The following is a 25,614-nucleotide window of genomic DNA, read 5'->3' as shown; positions in this document are numbered from 1 at the left end:
TATCTAGTGACTTGACCCCAAACTGAAACTGAAAATTCAAAACTTAAAAACAAAATAGATTTTTTTTCTTGGGAGTGTTGTTTGCCATTGGAGATGAAGAAACCAGGACATGAGAGAAGGAACCTTAAGCTGTAAATAGAACTAGTCTGAATAATTGTGAGCAGAACACAATTATGAGATACCAGACATCCAACTTCCCAAAACAAACAACATTGATTGCCTATTCACCACATATTAAAAAAAGGTCCATAAAAATTTTGGAATACCTTAGGAATAACATGTGAAATATATTTGCTCTCAAATCACTGTTGGATTTGAGATGGTATACAGAGATTTTGCAGACGGATATAATTAAGAGTATTAGACTTGAACTAAGAAGACCTTGGTCAAGTCCCCAATGAAAAGCTGAGCTTGTTGAAAAAATTTAGTCTGCCTCAGATCTACCTATCCCATAGGAATGAATGGTGATTAAATTAGGAGGCAAACTATGTGGGATGCCTTGAGGTCTCAGAGATGAGACATACAGTAAATGCTATGAATGAATTAAAAAACGAAACTAGTATTTTAATTCATTTACTCAGAGTATAATCACACACACACACACACACACACACACATATATATATATATATATATATATATATATATATATATATATATATATTCTTTTCTTTTCGTAGGCCTGTGTGTGTGTATATATATATATGTCTTTTTTCCTTTTTCGTAGGCTTTTATGTGCATATTCTTTCTAGCCAGGTTTTACCTACGTAAACTTAGTTGTTCTACAGCCCTAGTTCTGTGAAATCCCATTCACATTGTACCTTTACAGGGAGGATATCTGAGAAGTGGGTGTGGCTCACCGAAGATGCCTTAAGAGGCAGAAATAGCTATCTGAGTCTCCCAGAGAGCAACACAGAGTTGCAGTTTGTCAGCAGAAAAAAAGGCCCAGAAACTCAGATCAGATAAAGAGAACTGAGAACATGTTGACTTGCCCAAGGCTATCCAATTAGTGAACCCAGATTTCCCAAACTAAACAGCATTTTACCATATTGGTTGTAAAGAGTTGTTTAAACCAAAATGTGATATTTTTGTACAGAATAGAAACATCTGTTAAATGGAATTTCCCAAAGTTCCATTTTTGTTCTTTTATGTGGAGGTGGGGGAACTAGTGCCAGTTTATCTGTAATTTGTTGAAATCATGCTTTTTAGTTAAGTTGACAGGGTTATCATTATCATTTGACTTTTAAAGTACATTGTGCTAAGAAGATATAGCATCTGTTTATATGAAGTTTTCTTTCTTTTGGTTTGACTCATTGTTGCTAATCCTTTTTATATGGTACAATAACCTAAGTGACAGAAAGAAAAATCTTGTAACTAATTTTATCTAAATAATGTGCTTTCATAGAATGTACCTTCTGGGAGAAGCATCCAATTACTCTGCCATTAGTATTATAAGGAAAGAATCAACCAAACCTCCTATACTTTGTAAGCAAGGAATATAAAGTGCACCAATTCTGTACTATGCCCTGTCATTATACTGACAATTTGACTTCTATAGTGCAGATAGTCCAAAACGTTTTAGTGTTGAAAATCTTAATTAAAATGCATATTTGTTAATAGTAATTCAAAGTGATAGCATACACATCTTAAGAGTTTTTAAAAATAAATCTAGTCTATTCTTAAGGATCACGACCAAAATATAAAGTAAGAATATTATAAATTCTTACCATATAAATTGGTAAGAAAGATTTTCTTTCTTGATTTTTTATTTCAAAATAAAATCACTTTTGTATTGATTCCATAAACTCATTTGGGAGTGTACACATTTAGTATAATTGCTGAGAATAATTAGTGTATTTATCCTTTCTGCATGGTTTATGTTGTACACATGTAATGAGTGATAGTCTGAAGAGTGGGAGATATAACTTGATTCTATATATGTTTAGCTAATTTGGGTTACTACATTAAAACTCAAGTAGTTTGATGGCATTTAGACCCAAAAAAACTAGCCTGTATGTATCCAAATTTACAACCTAAGTGTTGGCGATGTGAGTGTGAAGATGCTACATATTTTCATATATGGTGGACATGTAAAAAAATTAAGGCTTTTTGGATAAAAATATGGTGGATTATTCAAAATATTTTAAGGAAAAAAATTAAATTTACACCACAGTTTTTTTCTGCTGGGAATAGTTACGGATTGTACTGTAATAGAGACTAAGTTGGTTTTGAACTTAATAACAGCTGCCAGGTTACTGGTGGCACAGTATTGGAAGAAGGAAGATCCACCCACCATTGAGGAATGGATACTAAAAGTTGTGCATTTGGCAGAGATGGCAAAAATTTCATCATACCTTAAAGACCATTCAAATGAAAGATATATATCAGAATGGAGAAGATGGATTGACTATATACAAAAAAAGTATCCGAACAAGAAGATACATATAGCTTATAAATGAAATAATTTTTAAGTAGTTTATGTTTATAGTCTTTTGAGTTATAAGGAGTTAAAGACTTAGGAAGAATATAAATGCAATAATTTGTTAGCATATTTTAGCTTTATGCTTGTGAATGTTATACACTGTGCTTGTTCTGGGAAGTCTAGGGAGTTAGTAAAAAAACTCAAGTAGTTTATGGATAAGTCAACACCAGTGTATTGCCTTCTATTTGTATATAGCAGAGTTTAGGCCTTAAACTATTTGTCACGGTATTTTATAAGGAGCTTCCATTATCAGAAGACAGGACATTTTCTAATATGTAATAACTACAGGATTGCAAATCTTCCAATTAGGATTTAGGACAATCTTACAATATTAGCAGTTTAACAAAAAGAACTTTAACTGGATTTATTTTCTCACTTCAGAGAGTGGAACATTTTCCTCAAATTTCTGACTCGCTTAGAAAATAGGTAGTTTTATCTCCTTTTTCTTTTATGTTCTAAAAGATGTTCTAATTATGATTCAGCCTAATCATCTCTCCCTGAGCCTACCTGCATACAATTCAGTTGGTCAGTTTAACCAGTTCCAGGTTTCATCACTGCTCAGCAGACTGAAAGCATTGTGATTAACACCAGCTGTCTGCAATTACTGTAAGTTCGAATCTCACCAGGCTCAAGGTTGACTCAGCCTTCCATCCTTTCTAAGGTAGGTAAAATGAGGACCCAGTTTGTGGGGGTAATAAGCCAACTTTGTATAAATATACAAAAGTATGAAGGCTATTGCTTAACGCATTGTAAGCCGCCCTGAGTCTCCGGAGAAGGGTGGCATATAAATCAAATTTTTTAAAAAAATAAAATTCTGCCTTAATCACTGTCCCCTTCCCCTGTCTGCTTTCTATCTGCCTCTATCTCTCCAGTATTTCTTATATTGACATTCTTCTCTGGTTTTAATTTAAACTTTCTTCCTCTCTTCTGCTTTGATACTATGATTTGCTGTCATAGTTGTCACTACTTTTAAAAACAGCACAAAACAAGCATATATGCAGCCTCCTGGAGCCATTTTGAGTAACACAAAAAAAATATCATTTTAGGATACTTGCTTTTCTCGATTTCTAAAAAACTAACAAGCTGAGATTATAATAACTTTAAGAGGAACTGACATTCTGAGAGATCTAAAAAACCTTGGTCAACACCATAAAATGGAAAAGTAGCAACAAGAACACATCCCCAAAACAAAAATATATAGATTATCAATCAGGTAAATTGTTCTTTTTGACATTCCTGTTTTTTGTTGAAAGGCTTTCATAATCCATGATGTCAACTTGTTTTTGAAACATTGGATTAGAATGATATACAGTTAATTTCCTCTGTTGAAGAATTAGCAGATGAAAGGGGCAATTTGTCTTCTTGAAGACCTATTATATACTTCATGCAGAAGCTTGGGGGAAATTGATAGAGGATAAGGAGGCTCAGGCTGAGAAGGGAAGATCCAGTGTATAATGTTAAATTTTGCATTTAGTAACAATTAAGATAAAGATAAAAGTGAATGGGATTTAAGCCACTCATCAAATTTTGTTGCTATGAAAACAATAGAATTAAATGTAACAAATGCAAAGTCCTCTACTTAGAAAACAGAAATCAAATGCTGAGGTACAGAATGGCTTCAGAACTCTATTTGTAGAAAAGGTGGTGACATCATAATTGAATAGAAATTAAATATAAGTCAGCAAGTGACAGGGTTCCAAAAAGCTACATAAAAAGTATAGTTTTCAGATAATATGAAGTATTATTTCCATTCAGTTTTGACCTTGAATACTGTATCCAAATGGAATTCGGACAAAGTGGAACTGGTTCAGAGAATGGCAAGAATAATAACCAGGAGACTAGAAACCAAGTCATAAAAAGAAAGATAGAAACAACAATGAGTTTAGTTTTGTAAAAAGAAGACTGAGGACAGAGGTATCTCAGGGACAAATGGCAAAAAAAGTCAAGATGGTAGTTATGACTGCATCACCAAAAACCTTTTACATGAACATAAAAAATGAACTGGGCTTCACAGCTGTGGTTTGGATGTTTTGATCTTCCTGTAAATACTCTGATGGAAGGGGAAGAGCATCTTTCAAATAATCTGATATTCATCTACCTAATAAGTTCTCACCTGTGTTTAGATTGCTATACATGTATTTTGTGAGGTATTGGAACTAATAACCTAAAAGGCCTCTTTCTATTTTTCCTTAAATCCTATACATGTTTTAGTACATCTACTTTAATTATAGCCAAGTCTGTTTTTGAAAAAAATAAGTTAATACTGATTATAGTATAGTATAGTATAGTATAGTATAGTATAGTATAGTATAGTATAGTATAGTATAGTATAGTATAGTATAGTATAAATAATAAACAAAGACAGTTGGTCTTTGACTTACTTAAAACTAACTAACTAGTATAAATAATAATATACTAGATTGCTAGTTTTAAGTTAGTCAAAGACCGACTGTCAATATGCATTACAGTCATTCTTTGTTTAGGGGCTACCTTGTAAGTTACACAAATATAATTGTAATACCGGTAGTAATAATAAATCATTTTCTGATCAATGCACAGATTTACAACCAAATTTTATGTTCTTGACAATAAAAGTCTTCAAGGTGAAACAGTTTAAGATCTGGTCAGTTTCAAGATGCAGCCTCAGTTGGCAGGAAGATTCTAAGCAATTAATTAAGGTCACAGATGTTAGCTCTTTTTAGGAAAGCCTTGTACCATGGAGAATAGCAGCTCAAGAAGAGATAGCTTGTTTAGGCAACCTCTCTACTCTGTGAGTACTGTATTTTTTGACGTATAAGACGTACCTACCTTTTTTGGTGAAGAAAAGAAGAAAAAGAAATCTCCCTCTGCCTCTGCCTCTGCCTCTGCCTCTGAGCAATTTTGCCTCGTTACAGCAAACTGCCTGCTTTACTTTCATTTTCGTTTTCAGCATAGCTTGATTAGCACAAGGGGAAAAAAATCTGCTCCAGCAATTTTCTTCCTTGCAGCAAGCAGCAGAATGCAGCCTGCGCCAGAGAGCTGAGGCCAAAATAGCTGAGAGTCAGGAGGCTGATCTAATTAACTTGTGCTAATTAGGATGTGTTGAAGCTGAAAGGAGCTGTTTTTTCTTGCTGTTTGCTGCAAGGAGGTAACTGCTGGGAGGCAGAGGCCAAAGGATGGGGGGCCAATGGGTGGGCGGGGTTACATTTGGTGTATAAGATGCACCTAAATTGTCACCCCCTTTTAGGGGGGGAAAAAGGTGCGTATTATACTCCAAAAAATACGGTAATTCCTTAAGTCTATTTTTCACCTCTACTGTATACTCATCAGGGATATGATTTAGTTCATATCTGAGTGGCCTAGTGCTTTTCCCTACTTTCTTCAATTTAAGCCTAAATTTTGCAACGAGAAGCTCATGATTTGAGCTACAATCAGATCCTGGTCTTGTTTTTACTGACTGTATAGAACTTCTCCATCTTTGGCTGCAGAGAACATAGTCAATCTGATTTCTGTGTTGACTGTCTGGTGATGTCCGTGTGTAGAGTCTTGGGTTGTTGGAAAAGAGTGTTTGCTATGACCATCGTATTCTCTTGACAAAATTCTATCAGCCTGTGCCCTGCTTCATTTTGTACTCCAAGGCCAAACTTGCCTGTTATTCCGGTTATCTTTTGGCTTCCTACTTTAGCATTCCAATCCCCCATGATAAGGACATCATTTTTTGGTGTTAATTCTATAAGGTGCTGTAGAGCTTCATAAAATCGGTCAATTTCATCCTCTTCAGCACCAGTGGTTGGGGCATAGACTTGGACTACTGTGATATTGAATGGTTTGCCTTGAATTCGAACTGAGATCATTCTGTCATTTTGGGGATTGTATCCCAGTATTGCTTTTCCTACTCTTTTATTGACTATGAAGGCTACTCTATTTCTTCTGAGGGATTCTTGCCCACAGTAGTGTACCTGATGGTCATCTGAATTAAATTCACGCATTCCTGTCTATTTTAGTTTGCGGTCATCTCTTGTTTGACCATGTCCAGCTTGCCTTGATTCATGGATCTTACATTCCAGGTTCCTGTGGAGAATAGATCTTTACAGCATCGGACTTTCCTTTCAGCATCAGATACATCCACAGCTGAGCGTCCTTTCGCCTTTGGCCCAGTCGCTTCATTCTTTCTGGCGCTACTCGTACAAGCCCTCTGCTCTTCCCCAGTAGCATATTCGACACCTTCCGACCTGAGGGGCTCATCTTCTAGTGTCATATCTTTTTGCCCCTTTGCCACGACAAGGCAGTAATACATGAAGGGGTTCTCTAGACTAGCCATACCCAATGCCTGCAATCGTTCTTCATATGTTTTTGTCTCCAGGCCTTTAATCATCTTAGTTGCTCCCATTCCATCAAAACTAGCCAAGGCAATTCTGTGGCAAAGAGTTTATTAATTCTACACTCTTAGCATTATAGTATGAGCAGCACAACAAGATATGCATGACAGATTCAGTTTCCCCATTGGGTAGGGTTTTAATCAATCTTGTATAAGGATGTTGTTATATCTCCTTTCACAAGGTCAGATGGGAATACACTGAAGCAGGGAGAAATGGGGCATGTGTGGGTGTTTGATAATAGTTAGCTGGAATGAAATCTTCAAATTTCATAGCTACACAATAAGGATAAATTTTACCACTATTATTCTGGAGCTCAGTGCCTAAGACACATTGCTTCTGTTAGAAATTTTTTCTCATATGTCCAAATGGGATTAAATATTGGTCTGGATGATCCCAGAATCTGGGGTTTTGTTCAGTGCTTCTTATCCATGGTGACTGCAAACTATGCAAAAAGGTGAAAAAAGCCAAATACCTCTCGCTGAAGGTGAGTTTTGATCAGAATTCAAAGTGGAAAAGCTTCATCTGAGCCTTTAAAGGAACTAGTCCAGATTGTAAGAATAATAAAATGTTGGACACACTCTGAAGAACTGAGCAAAGCTTTAAAACATTTGAATTTGACCATTTTAAGGAGTCTTGAATCTTGGTAAATGCAATTTCATGAACCCACAGCAGAAGGCTAATCACCTTAGCTTTTAAAATGTGTATAGCTATGAGCTTATGATTGCTGCCAGCAAAATGCAGAATTTTGTTGGCCGTCCTAGGGGCCCAATAAGTGACATTTCTTATTTTTTTCTTCCAAGGAACATAAAAATGAAAAATAATTCTGAGATATTTTAAAGCCTTGATTTATTTTATATTGATCTAATTTATTTCCACATGATAATTACAGCTACTAAACCTTTTAGTAAAAATTGCTACTTTTGTCTTGAAAGGCTTGATGCAGAGTTTTACTACAGAGTTTTATGTAGACCAAGGAAAAGATTTGGAGGCTCCACTATTAGCCTATTTGCTTGGTGGAAAGATTGGATACATGACATAAAGAAGAATTGAAACAGGAATGCTTGCTGGCTTAGGGGGATGAAATTCATTATTTTTCATTATTTTTAATAGCTTGAGTTAAAGAGTTAATATAAATGTTGAAAATAAGGAATGTTACGAATTGCTGCAGAGAGACAACCTGAGGCAAACAGGACTTGCACTGAAATATTATTATGCAGTTTCGTAATCCAAAGTATTGCACTTTGACTGATACAGAACACTTCACTTCTACTCAAAACCTATTTTTGAGAATTGAATCAAATGCCCCTTTTAGGCTAATAAAGGCAACAATATTTTGATTATTTCAAAAAAAATTATATGTCTGTCATTCTCCTTAATAGCTTTGGGTGGCTTACAAAGAACAATAAAACATGTAACTGATACAAACTGTAAAAGGTAAGCATTAGTATTAAAAGGCCAATGAAAATAAATATGTTTTGAACTCTCCCGTAAATTGTATTAAGGATGGCTGCTGCTTCAAATCCAGTAGCAATTTATTCCATAAAATCCAAGCTGCCGCAGAGAAATATGCAGTGATTGGTGATGTCAATATATCCATAAAAACATGAATGACCTAAGAATCCAAGGAGGCTATTCAGGAGTAGAAAGACCTGTACATAGCTTAGACCTAAAATGTGCAAGGCTTTATGTATCATTGTGTACTTTGACTTTACTTGGACTTTAATTGGTTTTGGAAACCAATGAAACTGAGTCATTTAATTAATGAGGGATGTTATGATTTTTTTTAAAAAAGTAGCAGTTTTACTTGCCAAAGAATGATCTGAGCACATTGGCAGCATAGAATTGTTAGAAATATTTATACTGTAAGTGAAACTAAGGTACAGGAGGGCTTTTTTCACACACATCCCGACTTAATAATTGTGGGGTAAGAAAAATAAAAAAAAGTTTGGATAGTGGACATTACTATGGCTGGAGATAATAGAAAAGAAAGAACAGGAGAACGACAAAATATAAAGATCCGCAAATAGAATTAGAATGACTGAAAGAAAGAAAGCAAAGATAGCAACAATAGCAAAGGCTCTTTGGATGCAATTCCAAAACTTCTGGAGCATCACCTGAACATTACCAGCATTGACAAAATCACTATCAGTCAATTGCAAAAGGCAACTTTACTTGGAACAGTTTACATCCTGTGATGATACATTTAATATTAATCATTATTATCTGCCTATCCTTGGTCCTTGGAAATGACTCAAAGCTAGAAAAAAATGTCAAGTACAGTCTAAATATCTGGTTTACTATGTGACCAGCCATAATTTATTAAACTTGTATGCTACCCAACTCTCAAGGATTCTGGGTGACTCAGGATAGCATATTAAATAGGCAATATGGGATATTAAATTAAGCCAGGGAGAAAGTTCTCTGATACAGTATGCAAGTTGGATTTCACAAATACCTTGCAAAAAAAGTATTCCATTCACTATCTAGCTTGCAGTATCTATGGGTTATGGCAGGATTCTTTCAATATCAAATGGTCAGTGTTTGATTTTTGGCTTTCTTCTATCAAATCCCAGCAACACTACAATATTGACTTGAAATATCACACTTTTGAAAAAAATCTTTCTGTTTCCCCCACTCCCCCAAGGCTGAGATATAATTTTGAAATACTCATGCCAACAAAGGCCAGAAGGGAAAAAGAATCTGATTCTGATTAAGACAGACTTGTCTCTGCCAGAAGGGAAAATGTCTCTAGCCAGTGTTTACCTTCAAGCTTGCACCTCTGAAAACATCATCCTTGTTTCCAGAGATATGGTGCATTCAAAATATATCTAGAAAACTGGAAGATGTCTCTCAAAATAAGCTAAATTGTTCCCTGATAGTGAATATGTATGCTTGAAAGGCACATAGCATATGATTAATTTTCCTTTTAAAGTTCATACAAAAATTGATATACAGTTGTCCTCTCTATTATGCAAAATGTGTTAGGATACACATAAGAGAGTGGCGTGGTGGCCTAGAGATGAAGCCTCTCGTCTCCCACTCGAAAGGTTCAGAGTTCAATCCTAGGCAGAGGCAGAGGTTTCTCTAGCAGGGCGCAAAGAGAAAATATCTGCTGCAAACTCCATGTAGGCATCAGGAAGGGCATCTGGCCAGTAAATCCTCAGCTCCAATCAGTTTCCCGATTCCACCCCAAAACAAATTAAAAAGTTGTAAAAAGAAAAAATTAGGATGCACACCTTTTTATGCCTTTAAACAAATTGGTTTAATTTGTTCCTTCCAAGCTACTAAAATCTAGAAGATAACCAAAGAACTTGGTGTACTTTATGCTATCTGCTGTTGGTATCCACAGCATGCTGGGTTCTGGAAAAACTATGCCATTATTTTTAAATTAAGCATGTTTAATTTACTTCCTTGCAGTATGTTATCAATTTATGCAGGCCCCTGTAAGTAAGTATATAAGGAAGCAAATAAATGGATATTGTGTTTTTATTTCTATAGTATTGGAAATCTGATTAAAGATAACTGGAAAAACTTTATTCAGAAAAATGTTGATGAAGATTCTCAATCATCCAGGTAAAGTCCGAATGTTAAATCACAGAAACTGGACATATTTTTATTTTAAAAACAATTGAATTTTTTTCCAAAAGTGCAATTTTTCGAGTCAGTTTTTTTAGTGTTGCTGGATTTATTCAAAAAAGCATAATTTAAAGCCTCCAATACTGTAGGAATAAAAATCAGCATATATCTTACATATTTTGAAGGCTGGCACGGTTTCTGCTGATTGTGCAAGTTTGTCACCTAATTTCTTTCTCAATGTTGATGCCAAGATTTTGTCAGTGCTCCTAGCACATAAGCTAGAGAAAATATTACTTTTGTGACTTCATCCTATGCAATCTGGTTTTATAAAGGGGAAATAGTCTTGGGTGATGTTAGGTTAGTAATTGGCATTTTTTTTTCATTTTATCATTTCTTTATTAAACTTGTTTGCTGCCCATCTCACCACGAGGTGTCTCTGGGTGGCTTACAACATTAAAGGCAATAAAATCATTAACATACATATAACTAATCACAATAAAAATACAGATTACGACTAAAAGATGGGGAGAGAGGGAGCAGAATGTTTGGGGGGAGAGATGAGATCTGCTATTGATCCAGCCACTACTCCTTTGTGATACATCCCCATTGGGAGCCCAAGCCAACTAGCAGAGTCAGATTTTCAAGCCCTTACAGAAGGTCAGGAGAATGGGAGCCAATCTCACCTCAGTGGGCAAAATGTTCTAAAACCTACCCAGCCACTGCATGCTACATCGGTTGTAGCTTCTGAATGTTCTTCAAGGTAGCCCCATATAGAGTCCATTGTAGTAGTCCAGACTGACAGAGCACAGGAGCTCCTGATCCAGAAGAGGTTGCAACTGGTGCAACCAAAAATGGCCCCTGCAACAAGCAGGAACCTCATACAGCCATAAAAAGCCCAAAAAACCAGCTTTCACACTTTACACACACACAAAATTCCACATACAGCTTTGTGAGATTTTGTGTGTTTGTGTAGTTAGAGTGAAACACTACAGAAACACACTAAATCTCAGAAAGTTGCACAAATATTATTTTATTTTATTTTATTTTTATATAAACAGCTAAATTTAAAACTTCCTAAACTTGAAATGGCTAAGTCTAAAAAAAGAACAACTAAAAAACCCCCCAATTAACTATTTTTTTTAAAGCTCCCAAAGGGGAAAAAAACGTACCCAATAGAACAGGGATCTCCAACCTTGGCAACTTTAAGACTTGAAGACTTCAACTCCCAGAATTCCTCAGCCAGCTTTGCTGGGAGTTGAAGTCCACAAATCTTAAAGTTGCAGATAGAGCTGCTCACCGATTAGTTTGATTGCAGGCAGAGAGATCCAGTTGCTTGCTGATGCATGGATTGCGATCATGCGATCAGCAGCTAAGGTAAGCAAGCTGGAGGAAAAAAAGGCTCTGATGATCGCGGGGCTCAGCTGGGCATGGGGGGCGGGGGCAGGGATTTTTGCTACCGGTTCTCCGAACTGCCCGCCACCATCGCTACCTACTCGCCCGAGCCAGTCCTAACCGGGAGCATTTCACCCCTGTGTTAAATGAATATATATTCAGGAAACAGGAATCAACAGAAGTGATTTTGTGGAAAGCCTTTCATATAGTACAATTCAAATTCATGGAGAAAGTTTTGGCTGAATATGGATTTGTTTGTTAATTGGATTAAAATGTGCTATTCATATTCTCTTGTCAGCCTTTGTACAAATGGAATTATTTCCACATTTATCAAAATGTTTTACTGAAGATTTCTTTATTTCATCTTATGTTTAATACAGGAACAGAGAATCAAAAGGCATTGTGGACATAAAATTCAGGTGGTGCTGATTTTAACTTTTCCTTGTATGCTGAAATACAGGTAGTCCTCGACTTACAACTACAATTGAGCCCAAAATTTCTATTGTTAAGTGAGACATTTGTTAAGTGAGTTTTGCCCCATTTTACGACCTTCTTTGCCACAGTTGTTAAGTGAATCACTGCAGTTGATAAATTAGTAACCTGGTTGTTAAGTAATCTGGCTCCCCCATTGACTTTGCTTATTAGAAGGTCACAAAAAGTGATCACATGACCTTAGGACACAGCAACGGTCATAAGTATGAACCAGTTGTCAAGTGTTTGAATTTTGATCACATGATCATGGGGATGCTACAAAGACTAATTGTGAAAAATGATTATAAGTCACTTTTTTCAGTGCCTTTATAACTTTGAACAGTCAATAAATGAACTGTTATAAGTTGAGGACTACTTGTATAATGACATATAAATAATTATGAATATTCTGTGCCAAAATATATTGATAAAATACCACTGTTTGGTAAAATCTTAGGTAACTCTGCTAATTAGAATAAGCCTCATATGGTTGATAGAGACTAATGTATTTATAAGTATGTATAAAAATGGAGACTTCATTTGGTATTTGAAATCTTTTAAGTATATTGGAATATTTATTCCAAAGGAAAAATATAGTAGTAAATATTTCAAAGTGATATTGAATAAATAAGAAGTTAGAAGCACCAATTAGCTTATGGCAGAAGATAAAAATGGAAATGAATATTAGTTCAAGATGTTTATATGTACCCAGATGAATTCCCATATTAATATCTTTGAAATAATTCTAGCAGATTGACAAATTATTTTTTAAAAAATTATGGGAAGATTAAAACCCTAGATTTATTATATCGGAGATGTAAGATTTATATAATCTGAAGATAAACCAATTACATCTGTTAAATCAGTCACCATGTGATTGTGCTATTAACTTTCTGAATTTTTTGCTTTATTGTTTTTGTATATACATATGTGAAATGTATACATCTCATACATATATGCATAAATATATTTTAACTTCTATTTCTCTATGGAATTCAAGCAATGAACTCCCAAAACAGTTACAGACAAAATTTTAAAAATTGCTGTTTGACACCTATGACATCAGCCTATGGTAGAGACTCATTTAAATGATTTTGGGACGAAAGAAGAATGTTCACCTTTGTTCACATTTTAAATTTATACTTTGGGATAAATCCAGTGTGAAACATGTAGGAGTTTTTTGGAAGAGTGAAATATGTAGGAATTTATGGGCTAATTGTGTTAACCCAGATCAGCTAATTACTGATCAAGTTTCTGAGTTGTTGCAAGAGGAATCTGGATAGTCTAAAACTGTCCCACGTAGCACTTTATCCACTTTAATGGCAACAGTCCACTAAGTACATTCTGATTTCACAATTCTGTTCAGATGCATTAGCAACATCTAAGCCTTCTAAATTATTCTTGGCACTAAAATAAGACATTTCAGTAGGCTATTTCAAATGTGCAACCTTTTTTTAAAAGCACTGTTAGGGTAAATATTAATTATTTGGAATAACTTTGGAATAAATAATGGAGATACACCATATTAAAAATGCATCATTAAAGGCTTTAAAATATATTCAGTACTTTTCTTAGTAAAATGAAATCCATTCAACAAAATGTTCTTTTCTTATATTTATCGGATACTTTGTTGGAAAAGAGTTGGCTGTCACCTTTGTTATATTGGAAGTCAAAATGATGGAGAAAACATGAAATATATATTTGATATGAACTTATCCAACCATCATCTCATTTCAGTTTAATATCTATTTGTTTGTCAATGTGTTGATACAGATATCAAGTCAGTTTAGAGACATGAATATGCTTTCAAATTATATATCCAATTTTGGAATCATGAAGGACTGTAATTGTAGTGCAGGCTCAAATTATGTAAAGACCTAAGTGTTGGAAAAGACTCTAATGCAGGGAAAGGAAAGAGCAGAAGATGAAGACCAGCAACAAGGTCGATATAATACTTAATTACAGTGGCAATGTTAGAAGACACGAAAGACCAGGTTAGGAACAGAACATCATGATGTAGAAAATCTATCTATGTGGTCGCTAAGAATTGAAAACAACTTGACAGCCCATAATAAAGTGCATGTAGAGCATGTGGAACATACCCCAAAGGTGTTTTTTCAAGAGGCAACTGGGCTTTCTTGTTTTCCTTTTTCTTTGAAGACGTTTTGCTTTTCATCAAAGAAGCTTCTTCAGCTCATGTGGGACATAGCAAAACATTTTTCATTTTTTCCAGTTTGTTTTTTCATTTGTATTATTCTTTTTTCTTTGTATTTATATATTAAAGCAAACATATTTTAATAATAAAATAATTTTAATAAATTATCAACACATTTAATAAAATTTAAAAATAAAAATAAAATATTTTAAAAAGTTATTTACATATGGGACACTATAGAGCCTATGTATTTGAACTAGGACTATAGGACTTTTATTTAAGACCTACCACTCATATTTCTTTCCAATATAATCAGAATTTCTCCACTCTTAGCTAAAACCTAACACTAGCCATATTTCACTGATGACTCCATTTTGATTGAGATTTAAATCCAGAAAGGAACCATTTGTTTATTCATTTAAAACATTTACATGGCTACCCATCTTAAAAACTAAACTCTGGATAGCTCACAACCAAACCTTCTCCCACTCTGACTTCATACTATTCCAACATTGGAGAAGCCAGTTCTTTCTGTTTTTCAGAAAGTAAAAAGGCACCTGCTGGATCTCAAGAGGGAGGATGTTTCATAGGACAGGGCTCAAAACACCTATCAGGCCGAAAACCCAAAAATGACACATGGTGATACTTCCAAGCTGAGTTCTTTATTGTTTCCACACCTATAGGCAGAATCTTGCCAGACTAAGCACTCTACTATGCATTGATCTATTCTTGAGAATTATTAGGGAGGGAACTGTCTTCACCCTCTTTCTCTCACACAAAATATCTTGACTGAGTTGCCTCTTATTTCTCTGGAATACACCTCCCCCCTTTCCTGGGAATCCAGCCTACTACATTCCTTCACATCCTGCAGTCGACAAAGGACCCTGTTTAGGTCCCGCAAAATGGAAACATTTAAGGAATGAGATCTGGAACATGCCTATCCTAGCCAATCTGTTGGGAAGAACAGATGTCCTGAGTTCCACAAATAACCTGATCCCATGCTATTGTCTTTCCCTGAAAATAAGACCCTGTCTTATATTTTTTTGAACCCCGAAATAAGTGCTTGGCCTTATTTTTGGGGAGGTCTTATTATTTTGGGGCACAATGGAGCAAGACGGGGCTCCTCGTGCCATCTTACCTGATTTCCAGCTCTGTCTCCCTAGCCCTAACCAGAGGAAATAGTGGGGACCAGCTGCGCATGCGGTTAAACATTTTTGGGTAGGATTTATTTTCAGGGAGGGCTTATTTTCAGGGGGGGTTTATTTTAGCACATGCGCTCAAAAGCCCGATTGGGCTTATTATTGGGGAATGTCCTATTTTCAGGGAAACAGGGTATATAAGACTTTAAAGATGAAGGGGAATAACCATCATTGTAAATTGCCCCTAGGAGCCAAAGTAGCTCTCTTTTGCCACCAAGAAAAATATAAAATTTGATTAGCCACAGCTAGGTGATAGGGCTGAGATTTGCTGATGAGTATCCAAGATGTAAGTTCCAAAATGTAGTATACTAGATAAAACAGTATTCCTATTTCAATTAAAAAGGTTTGATTTAAGAATCATTAGAGCGAGTCAAGCACTAACTCACCATCTTTTTGCATTTCTGATTATAAAGTTTTGAAGTTTTTTGCCTGATTTCAGCAGTTGCTATGTTAATTGTTTCTTTGCAAGATGTTAGCAATCATTTAATTCTTAAATGTGTTTAAGTGCTTTCTGCCTGTCTATCCTACTACTCTTGGTTTTCACCCTAGCATTGACATTTCCCTTCTGGTCTTAAAGTTTTTAGGAAACATAGGATTAGTAAAGCTATAGTTCATTATTGATCTTTTTTTTATTGTTGGTGTAGGGCATATTTCAATTTGCCCTAAATTTCTAACAAGTCTTATTTCACATTCTTATGATAGCCTTTGTATTTGTTCAAAGATTATAAAACTGGTGTCTTGTATACAATCTGTTCTGAAGCTGTCAGACTGATAAAATGTGCTGTTTTAATGTATAGGGAAGGATGAGCACCCAGTTGTCAAAATAATTTGAACCAATCAGCATGTCGTAGGAGGAGCAGTTGCAATCTGAGCTGTGAACAGATAATTCTGAATGAAAACCCTTTCAAACAAAACAAGCTGAATATCAACTAACCATTTTCAATTAGGTCTGATAATGGGAAGGGGAACAGTCATTTCTCAGAGATCAGGGAGAAACAACATCACCATGTTCTATTTCTGTTGATTAGGTATTTTAATCCGAACATTATCTGGCAAATGACTTACGGGGAGTCCTTATGAATTTTTCATGAGCTGCATATGCTGCTGAATGAATTCAGTGAGTGTCACACCATGTAGCTTGCAGACAACCCACATCCACAAGGAGGCTACCGAAACAGAAAGCACTTTGGTGCATTTTCAGAGGCAAAGCCAAGCCTGATAAAGCTCTTTTCTGACAGGATTGATTTATCCATTCTTCGATTATGCTGCCATTTCTTTAGGCAGCCTTTTCATTCAGATCTACATGCGATGAATGATCAGCACAGAGCTTGTCGAGTTATCAGCATTTGAATCCCCAGCAATGTCTTTGGGCTGTGCTATTGTTGTGTTTTCTGTATGGTGAGAGCTAACATAATCTCCAAGCTATGACAGCAAAAGATTCTTCTAGGGAACTTGCTGCTCCGGAGACCGATGTTTATATAAAGACTTTCAAAGAACAAATGCATTTAGAACTTGAGCTGCCCAGAGTGTCCGGGAACAGAACCACTTCTCCGAAAATATCCCCCCGCAGTTCTCCAAGGAACTCTCCATGCTTTTTCAGAAAGTTGCTGGTGAATAAAAGCATCTGTCAACGTCGACGTTTCACAGTGGCACATACATGGTAAGATGACTTTGGTATTGATATTTATTCAGCAGGGGATATGTGGTTTTTTCTTTTACACTTTAAGAAAAAATACATTCTCTCCTCTTACAGAATCAGCTGCAGTAATAAAAGAATGTATAATTGGATCATTTGTGTAGCTCCTGTCCATATATAAACAATTTCTATATTTGTGAATTAAGATTAACCTTTGCTAATTTTTTAATATTATTTCACTGAATTATTCATTTTCTTAGTCTGATGTAATTGATATTATCCTGCTTTGGGGTGTTTTGAGAACCCAAGGCTGCTATATTTTGATTTTCATTTGACTGTAGGGTAAAATAACCCTCTGTGAAGCATCTTGAAGGATGGTCTAGCAGTCAGATAGCTTAGATTGAACATTTTGGGTGTTTCAGCTCCTTGTGTTTTTGATTGAAACTGATCTGATTTGAACTGCATTAATTAAAGTCTATACTAAAGAATGGGTAGGTTTTTCTCTCTTAATTTCTGCTTCTTTTCTATCTGTTCCATAGTTATGCCTTCTATTCCTACATAATCATTTAAAACTTGTAATGTTTTCTGTCTTAATTCATTTTTTAAAAGCTTCAGTTATATCTGCAAATAAAAAACCAAATTGTGAAAGGGAAAGTGTTAGGAGGAGAAACAATCTCAAGTATGTAGATGTTCTACTGTGGTTGAATTAGGATTTTTGTCCTTTGGCATTTTTAGCTATAGAATAGATAAATAATGTAAAAGACTTCATGTTATAAAAAGTTTATTTTTCCACTGAGCAATAACTTTTTTTTAAAAAAGAACTTTATCTTTGCCTGTTTCTATATATATGCTTATAGCACTCTGGAATTGATGGAGTTCTGACCAATAGAAAGACCATTATGAAAAGAAAGTGTCACATGATCACAAACTAAAATAATATTCATCACGGACTGTAGACTATAGCACTATCAAGTTTGTCTAATTTGGGACAATTTTTAAAAATATAAATTATAGTATCTTTGAATTCATTCTTTTGAATAGCTTACCATTCCAAATTGAAATGTGTCATAGTGTTAGAAGTAAGTGCTACTGATCTATTCTCAATATTTCATAGTTTTAAAATTCTTCACACCTATCAGTTATACAGTGTTGCAGTGGCTATTATTTAATTTCATTTCCCATAAATGTGAGCTGATATGATAGTGCCCATGTTTTAAAAAAAGGAACTGGAGAAAGAAATGTGGAAGATATGCATTAAAGTATAGATAAGCATGGGGAAAATATATACTTGTTTTCTTCTGAGATTGTCCAAACATTTCCATTTGGACTAAACAGTTCCATTTCGATGAAAATATAGATAGCAAATTTAATTTTCTACATTATAAAGGGATAATAGAAAAATACAATATTCCAAAAAAAATTTATATGTAATAAGAGATATGAGGAATGTTTTGTTTTAGCAGTGAGAGATAATTACATTATTATATCTGGGGTTGTCTTTGCATATGATTCAGAAACTTCAGTGTAAAATACGTTATTCCCACCTGTTTATTACTTGATGGAAGCATGTGCTTAATTTTACAGATAAAATTTAATGAGATTGGAATGCTTAGTTTCTGCAGAAAATAGTTACAACTTGATTATGAAACATCAATGAATTGGCAAAGTTATCTTGATTTGGCTACTGTTCACTGTTTCCAGAACCTGGTATACTACTCCAATGGCAGATCTGAATTCTTATAGCTGCCTCTAAAACTATTCAGATCCTCCCAAATCAAGCAAACGTTGCACAGTTGGAACTTGGATAATTTGTTATGGAATTCTGGTGATACCATTTGAAAGGGGAGCTTTGCGTTAGCAAACGGGTTGCTAGGGACTATGGTTCAGAAGCTATGAGATGTCCATCTCTTTGCCACAGAAAAAATGGATAATTATTTTTTTATATTCTGGGGAAGCAAGAAGAACACTGTTAAAATCCAGATTTTTTTTAAAAAAACTAAAATTTGATCCTTACTGTTTTCATTAATTGGAAATATTTTTTAAACTTTCCCTTTAGAGCATTTGATCCAGAAAGGGCTAACAAAGTCATTAAAACAACTATTCATTAGAAATTGTAAAGAAAGCAATAATATTAGGTAATCATAAATTAATTAGGGTAGTTGAAAAATATCCTGGAATAAGATAATGGCAAACTATTTTCATATTACTGCCAAGAAATTTTTTTGAAGGAAATTCATCTAAAAAAAATCCATAAGCTAATAAAATAGTAGATTATTTTACTACAATAATTAGTAAACACACAGTACTTCATTACATAGAATGGCCTCCTAGGGCCACTGCCAGAAAAGGGATTGGAAAGAATTCAAGAAATGCTGCTCTGCATGTTTTCCCTGTTTGTTTTAGATCTTCATGTCCCGGTTCTGCTAACAATGGCATTGGAACTAGATAGGCAATCCCTTACTGACAATATTATTTTGTTTGGTTTTTTAAAAAACACATGGAAAAATAAGTGTCAATCTGTTAGATGTAATAAATATATAAACTGCATTTGTGCATACAATTGGTTAATAATACCTATCTCCACTGATTGCAGTGGGAAAGTGGCTCAGAGCATATGATTGGGTTGGATATGCTTGTGTAAGAATGAACTGAGCATACTTCCACTTAATACAAAACCTGAACTCAAAGATGATTGGGACAATTTGAGTCATTTGAAGCAGATCAAATGACACTCATATTTCCTATCTCTTATTCAAAAATTATCTTTGATACATTTTTATTTATTTATTTTGATTTATATGCCGCCCTTCTCCGGAGACTCAGGGCGGCTCACAAGGCGTTAAGCAATTGTAACACATTGCTTTTGATATATATATTTCAGGGATTCTACCACATGTTATATCATACGCTACTTGTTTTCTAAAGCAGTTGGAGCTTGGTCTTACAAAACACCTTGATGGGAAAGAAAAGAAAAGGGGTTATTAAACTCAGTTCACTGACATTCCTGCCCTCAAATCGTAACACCTTGGGACAGGAGAGAATCATTTCCTGGAATGCTAAATGTTTAACCACTTGTTCCTCTCACTATTTCCCTTTTCCCATCCATATAAAAAATAAGTGTTGTTTTATCTACCTGAATGGATTAAAGGCTACATTTTAAAGAAAAAAATATCTTAACAATTTATCCTTGCCCTTACTCTCTGACAATCAGTTTTATCATATCTAAGAAGGGCACTATAATTTGTCACAGGGTCTTCCATTTCCATCTGTGAACACTTTGAAATAGACCACATCAGGAAACACTCTATAGGAAGGCCCGAATATGCTTCATAGAAATAGATTACAAATTTTGCAAGTCTGATTATGCTTCTCCTGCTTTCCTGTTTAAAACCCAGTGAGTCAGGGAGGAGTCATTTTCTTAATACTATCTCCTATCCCAGAGCTTTGGAATACTTCTGTCCTTCTTATTTATGTAACAGTTTCTGAATATTTGTTTCCAGGTCATCTCCCTCACTCTCTACATCTAGCTAGCTAGCTGAAAATTGCCATACATTCTTCATTATAATGTTCAATCTGTGTGGCAAATTTCATTAGGTCTCAAAACAAAAGATTCATGGGCATTTACCTGAAATACTTAATGAAAAGAGTGTTGTTTTAAAATCTTTCCCTAAATCCTAGTTACTCTGAACAGCTATTAGGATTTCTTGTCCCATCTGCTGTGATATAAAATTAAAGGTACTAATTACTAAGGAATTTGGCATGTTTCATCCACTTACATTGTTCCAGAAATGTTATTCCATCCTATGAATAAAATTATAAACTTTTATTATTTATATTTTTCTCAATATTCATAAGGAGAGAGATTTTAGAAAGGTAGACAAGCCAGACGGACTGTTCCCTTAACAGACACAAAATGAGTTGCGTTCCTTTAATATCTGAGGATCTGGATGCAATTGATTGGGAAGTGCTTGTTTTACTCTAGAAATTACTTGTTTTGTTTTATTTCCTTAATTGTGAATATTGTGTCAAAAAAATGACTAGTCTTGGTGAGCAAATATAATATACTTTGAGCATTATCACTACTGCTACTTGAAGCAGTATAGAATTGCATTAAACTGATTTGACAGGCAACCATGACAGAAGACAATGTATTCAGTACTGGCAGTGAAATCCACATAACCACGTCCAATTTTTGTACAAGTCATCATTTATACAAAACAGCTTTCCAGTCTGTTCTATTTTAGCTGTTTACTTTTCTGTTTCAGTTAGATATATACAGGAAGAGTTTCTCCCAATATTATTTTTCCATCACTGAATTGAACACTGAAAATTTAAATTATTATCTCTTTTATTCATTAAACATGAAACTCGGTCAACTGGATATTTAAAAATGGGTCACAAATACCATTGACTGGTGCTAATGGTCGATACAGGTTGCTGCCAGCGTCCTAGGTATCAACCAAGTATCTTCTTAAAATATACAATGTTCGCAGTAGCACAGATTTTTTGCAGTTCCGCTGGTGTTATTGCAGGAAGCTGTAATTTCTTGATGTGTTTTGTAAAGTTCTTGGACATGGTACCAAGTTTGCTTGTTTGTTTGCTTGTTTATTTGATTTATATTCCGCCCGACTCCCGAAGGACTCAGGGCAGTGAACAGCCACAGGATAAAAACACATAAATACAAAATTTAAAACTGACTAAAACTGAATTAAACAATTTGGCCGAAGACAGATTTAAAACACTCCAATAAATTTAAGAACAAATTAAAATTTGCGTTGTAAAAAGGGAAAAAAATTAGGCCAGGCCAGCCTGATGGAATAAAAAGGTCTTGAGAGAGCAGCGGAAGGTGCGTAGATCCGGGATCTTCCGTATCTCCAGGGGGAGCTCATTCCAGATAGTAGGTGCCCCCAAAGAGAAGGCTCTCCCCCTGCGGGCCGCCAGTCGACATTGTTTGGCCGACGGCACCCGGAGGAGCCCCTCTCTATGAGAGTGTACCGGCCGGTGGGAGCTACTGGTGGCAGCAGGCGGTCCCGTAGATAACCAGGTCCTAAGCCATGGAGCGCTCTAAAGGTGGTAACCAAGACCTTGAAGCGCACACGGAAGACCACCGGGAGCCAGTGCAGCTCGCGCAGGAGAGGTGTTACATGGGAACACCATGTTGCTCCCATAACCACCCGCACAGCCGCACTCTGCGCCAGTTGGAGCGTCCGGGTGCTCCTCAAGGGGAGCCCCATGTAGAGAGCGTTGCAGTAGTCCAGGCAGAAAGTGACGAGGGCATGAGTGACTGTGCGTAAGGATCCCGATCCAGAAAGGGACGCAACTGGCGAATCAGGCGAACCTGATGAAAACTCCTCCCGGTCACGGCTGTCAAATGCTCTTCTAAAGAGAGCCGTGAGTCCAGGAGTACGCCCAAGTTGCGAGCCCTCTCCGTGGGGGCCAGTGATTCGCCCCCAATAGTCAGTGATGGCACCAACTGATTATATCGGGACGTCGGAAACCACAGCCACTCGGTCTTGGATGGGTTGAGCCTGAGCCTGTTTCTCCCCATCCAGATCCGCACGGCCTCCAGGCACCCGGGACATCACTTCAAGAGCATCGTTGGGGTGGTCCGGGGTGGAGATGTACAGCTGAGTATCATCAGCGTACTGATGGTACTTCACCCCGAAACCACGGATGATCTTGCCCAGCGGCTTTACATAAATGTTGAACAGAAGGGGTGAGAGGACTGACCCCTGTGGCACCCCACATATGAGGCGACTCGGGGTCGACTTCTGCTCCCCTGCCAACACAGACTGCAACCGGTCGGAGAGAAAGGAGGAGAACCACTGCAACACAGTGCCCCCCACCCCTAACTCTTCCAACCGGTGCAGCATGATACCATGGTCCATGGTATCAAAAGCGCTGAGAGATCTAATAGGACCAGGACAGAGGAGCAACCTCTGTCCCGAGCCCTCCAGAGATCATCAACCAACGCGACCAATGCCGTTTCTGTGCTGTACCCAGGCCTGAAGCCCAACTGGAACGGATCCAGATACACAGTTTCATCCAGGTGCTGGGGGAGCTGTCGCGCAACCACACTCTCAACAACCTTCACCACAAAGCGAAGGTTGGAGACCGGACGATAATTAGACAGCACTGCTGGGTCCAGGGAAGGCTTCTTGTGTCTTTAAATAGGCTGTACACCGCCCTGAGTCCTTCGGGAGAAGGGCGGTATAGAAATAAAATTATTATTATTATTATTATTATTATTATTATTATTATTATTATTATTATTATTATTATTATTATTATTATTATTATTATTATTGAGAGGCCTCACCACCGTCTCTTTCAAGGTGGCGGGGAAGTCACCCTCACTCAATGAAGCATTTATAATCCCCTGGAGCCAGCCTCGCGTCACCTCCCGGGAAGCCAGCACTAACCAGGAGGGACAGAGGTCCAACAAACATGGTCGCGTTCAGTCTACCCAGAATCCTGTCCATGTCGTCAGGAGTCACAGGATCAAACTCATCCCAGATAACATTCTCAAGACCTGCCTCAGTCATCCCCCCTGAAACTACCCAGTCGGAGTTCAGACCTTCCCGAATCTGAGTGATTTTGTCATGCAGATACTGTACATAGTCCTCGGCTCTACCCTCCAAGGGGTCCTCCCGCACTCCCTGGTGGAGCAAGGAGCTCCACCCTAAACAGGGCGGCCGGGCAGTTCTCTGATGACGCAATAAGAGCAGCAAAATAATTACACTTTGCTGCTTTTATCGCCACTAGGTAATTCTTAATATGAGATCTTACCAGTGTTCGGTCGGATTCAGAAAGATTGGCCCTCCAACTGCTCTCCAGGCATCTTTTTCGGCGCTTTATCTCCCTCAGCTCCTTGGTAAACTCAGCCAATTGAGACCGGCGCCGGGTCAGAGGCCACAAAGGCACGACCCGATCCAAAGCTCCAGCAGCCGCCCTGTCCCAGGCGGCCACTAAGTCTCCAGTTGGGGTGTGAGCTAGAGCCTCAGGGAATGGCCCAAGCTCCATCTGGAACCTGTCAGGCTCCATCAGGCGCCTGGGGCAGAACCATCTTACCGGCTCTGCCTCCCTGCGGCGAGGTGCAGCGATTCGAAGGTCAAGGCGAAGGAGAGAGTGATCCAACCATGACAAGGGCTCGGTGACTATATCCCCTATCTCGAGATCACTCAACCACTGTCCAGAGACAAAAACCAAGTCCAGCGTGTTTCCCCCCGTGTGGGTAGGGCCATGAATTAGTTGGGTCAGGTCCATAGCTGTCATGGAAGTCATGAACTCCTGAGCCACCTCAGACGTCTCACCCACGGATGGTAAGTTAAAATCCCCCACGACCATAAGCCTGGGGGTGTCAACTGCCACCACGGCTGTAACGTTGAATAGCTCGGGCAGGGCTGCTGCCACGTGGCAGGGAGCCAAGTACGTGATCAGCAAACCCATCTGTACCCCATGAGCCCACTTCACAAGGAGGGACTCACATCCGGCAGTCTGAGGAACAGTGGCCTTCCTTAGCCTAAGACCTTCTTTAATGACAACCGCCACCCCCCTGTCCCTCCCTTGTGACCTCGGCTGACGGAATGCATGGAAACCTGGTGGGCACATTTCAACGAGGGGGACCCCCCCCTCCTGGCCCTGATGTTACATCACTGTTGCATGTTTCATCCGTAACTGTAGTTTCGATGGCCAGGTCGCGATATTTCATGAGTTTTTCCAGTTCTTTTTCTTCGACTCTGGCATCTACTGGTACAGCAATATCAATAAACTGTACACTTCGGCCCTCAATAACCGTGATATCTGGCATGTTGTGTTCCAAATGACGATCTGTCTGTATTCAAAAGTCCCACAAGATCTTCACCATCTCAGTTTCAACAACTATTATTATTATTATTATTATTATTATTATTATTATTATTATTATTGATTTAATCTTCAATTTGGATTCACAGTCTGCGACTGTAAAAACTTAATATTTCAAGTCCTAACCAAGGACATAAGAGCTGTTAAGTTAGCTTCTGAGTATATAGGCAGTTCTGAGTATAAAGGCAGTTCTGAGTAGAGTGTGTTTTTTGCAAAGTCAGGATATTCAGATCTAATAAGTACAAAATTTCCATGTATCTAGGCAGCCTTTGGGTATTGCTCCAAGGCTCCTTTTACAAGCATTTTCTTCCTCCATAATTGCTCAACTTCAATTTGCAATCACGATACTTCGTTATTTTTTCTAGTTGTGCCAATTTAATGCAATATCTGCATTGATTGCAATATCAACGAACCAGACTTTTTTATTTTCTACAATAGTGATGTCAGGCGTGTTGTCGGCCAGATGTCTGTCTGTTTGG

General features: G+C 37.1%; 1 protein-coding gene across 2 annotated transcripts in view; it reads left to right on the top strand.

Annotated features, from left to right (window-relative positions):
* PDE4B (phosphodiesterase 4B) overlaps window positions 1-25,614 on the top strand; it is a 234,649-nt gene that overhangs the window by 44,191 nt on the left and 164,844 nt on the right. Inside the window, exon 1 of one of the 2 annotated variants that reach the window (XM_070939482.1) lies at window positions 17,049-17,293. The exons of the other annotated variant lie outside the window; for it this stretch is intronic. Coding sequence (XP_070795583.1) covers window positions 17,058-17,293 — 236 coding nt within the window. The 5' untranslated portion in view covers window positions 17,049-17,057. Of the gene's footprint in view, window positions 1-17,048; window positions 17,294-25,614 lie in introns of those variants that run through there. 2 annotated transcript variants of the gene reach the window in all.

The sequence above is a fragment of the Pituophis catenifer genome, unplaced genomic scaffold (genome assembly GCF_029215685.1).
Source record: "Pituophis catenifer annectens isolate HBS135680 unplaced genomic scaffold, rPitCat1.0.hap2 SCAF_3, whole genome shotgun sequence".
Taxonomy (NCBI): domain Eukaryota; kingdom Metazoa; phylum Chordata; class Lepidosauria; order Squamata; family Colubridae; genus Pituophis; species Pituophis catenifer.
Note: the sequence above shows the minus strand (reverse complement) of the source record. Positions and strands in the feature narration are given on the sequence as shown.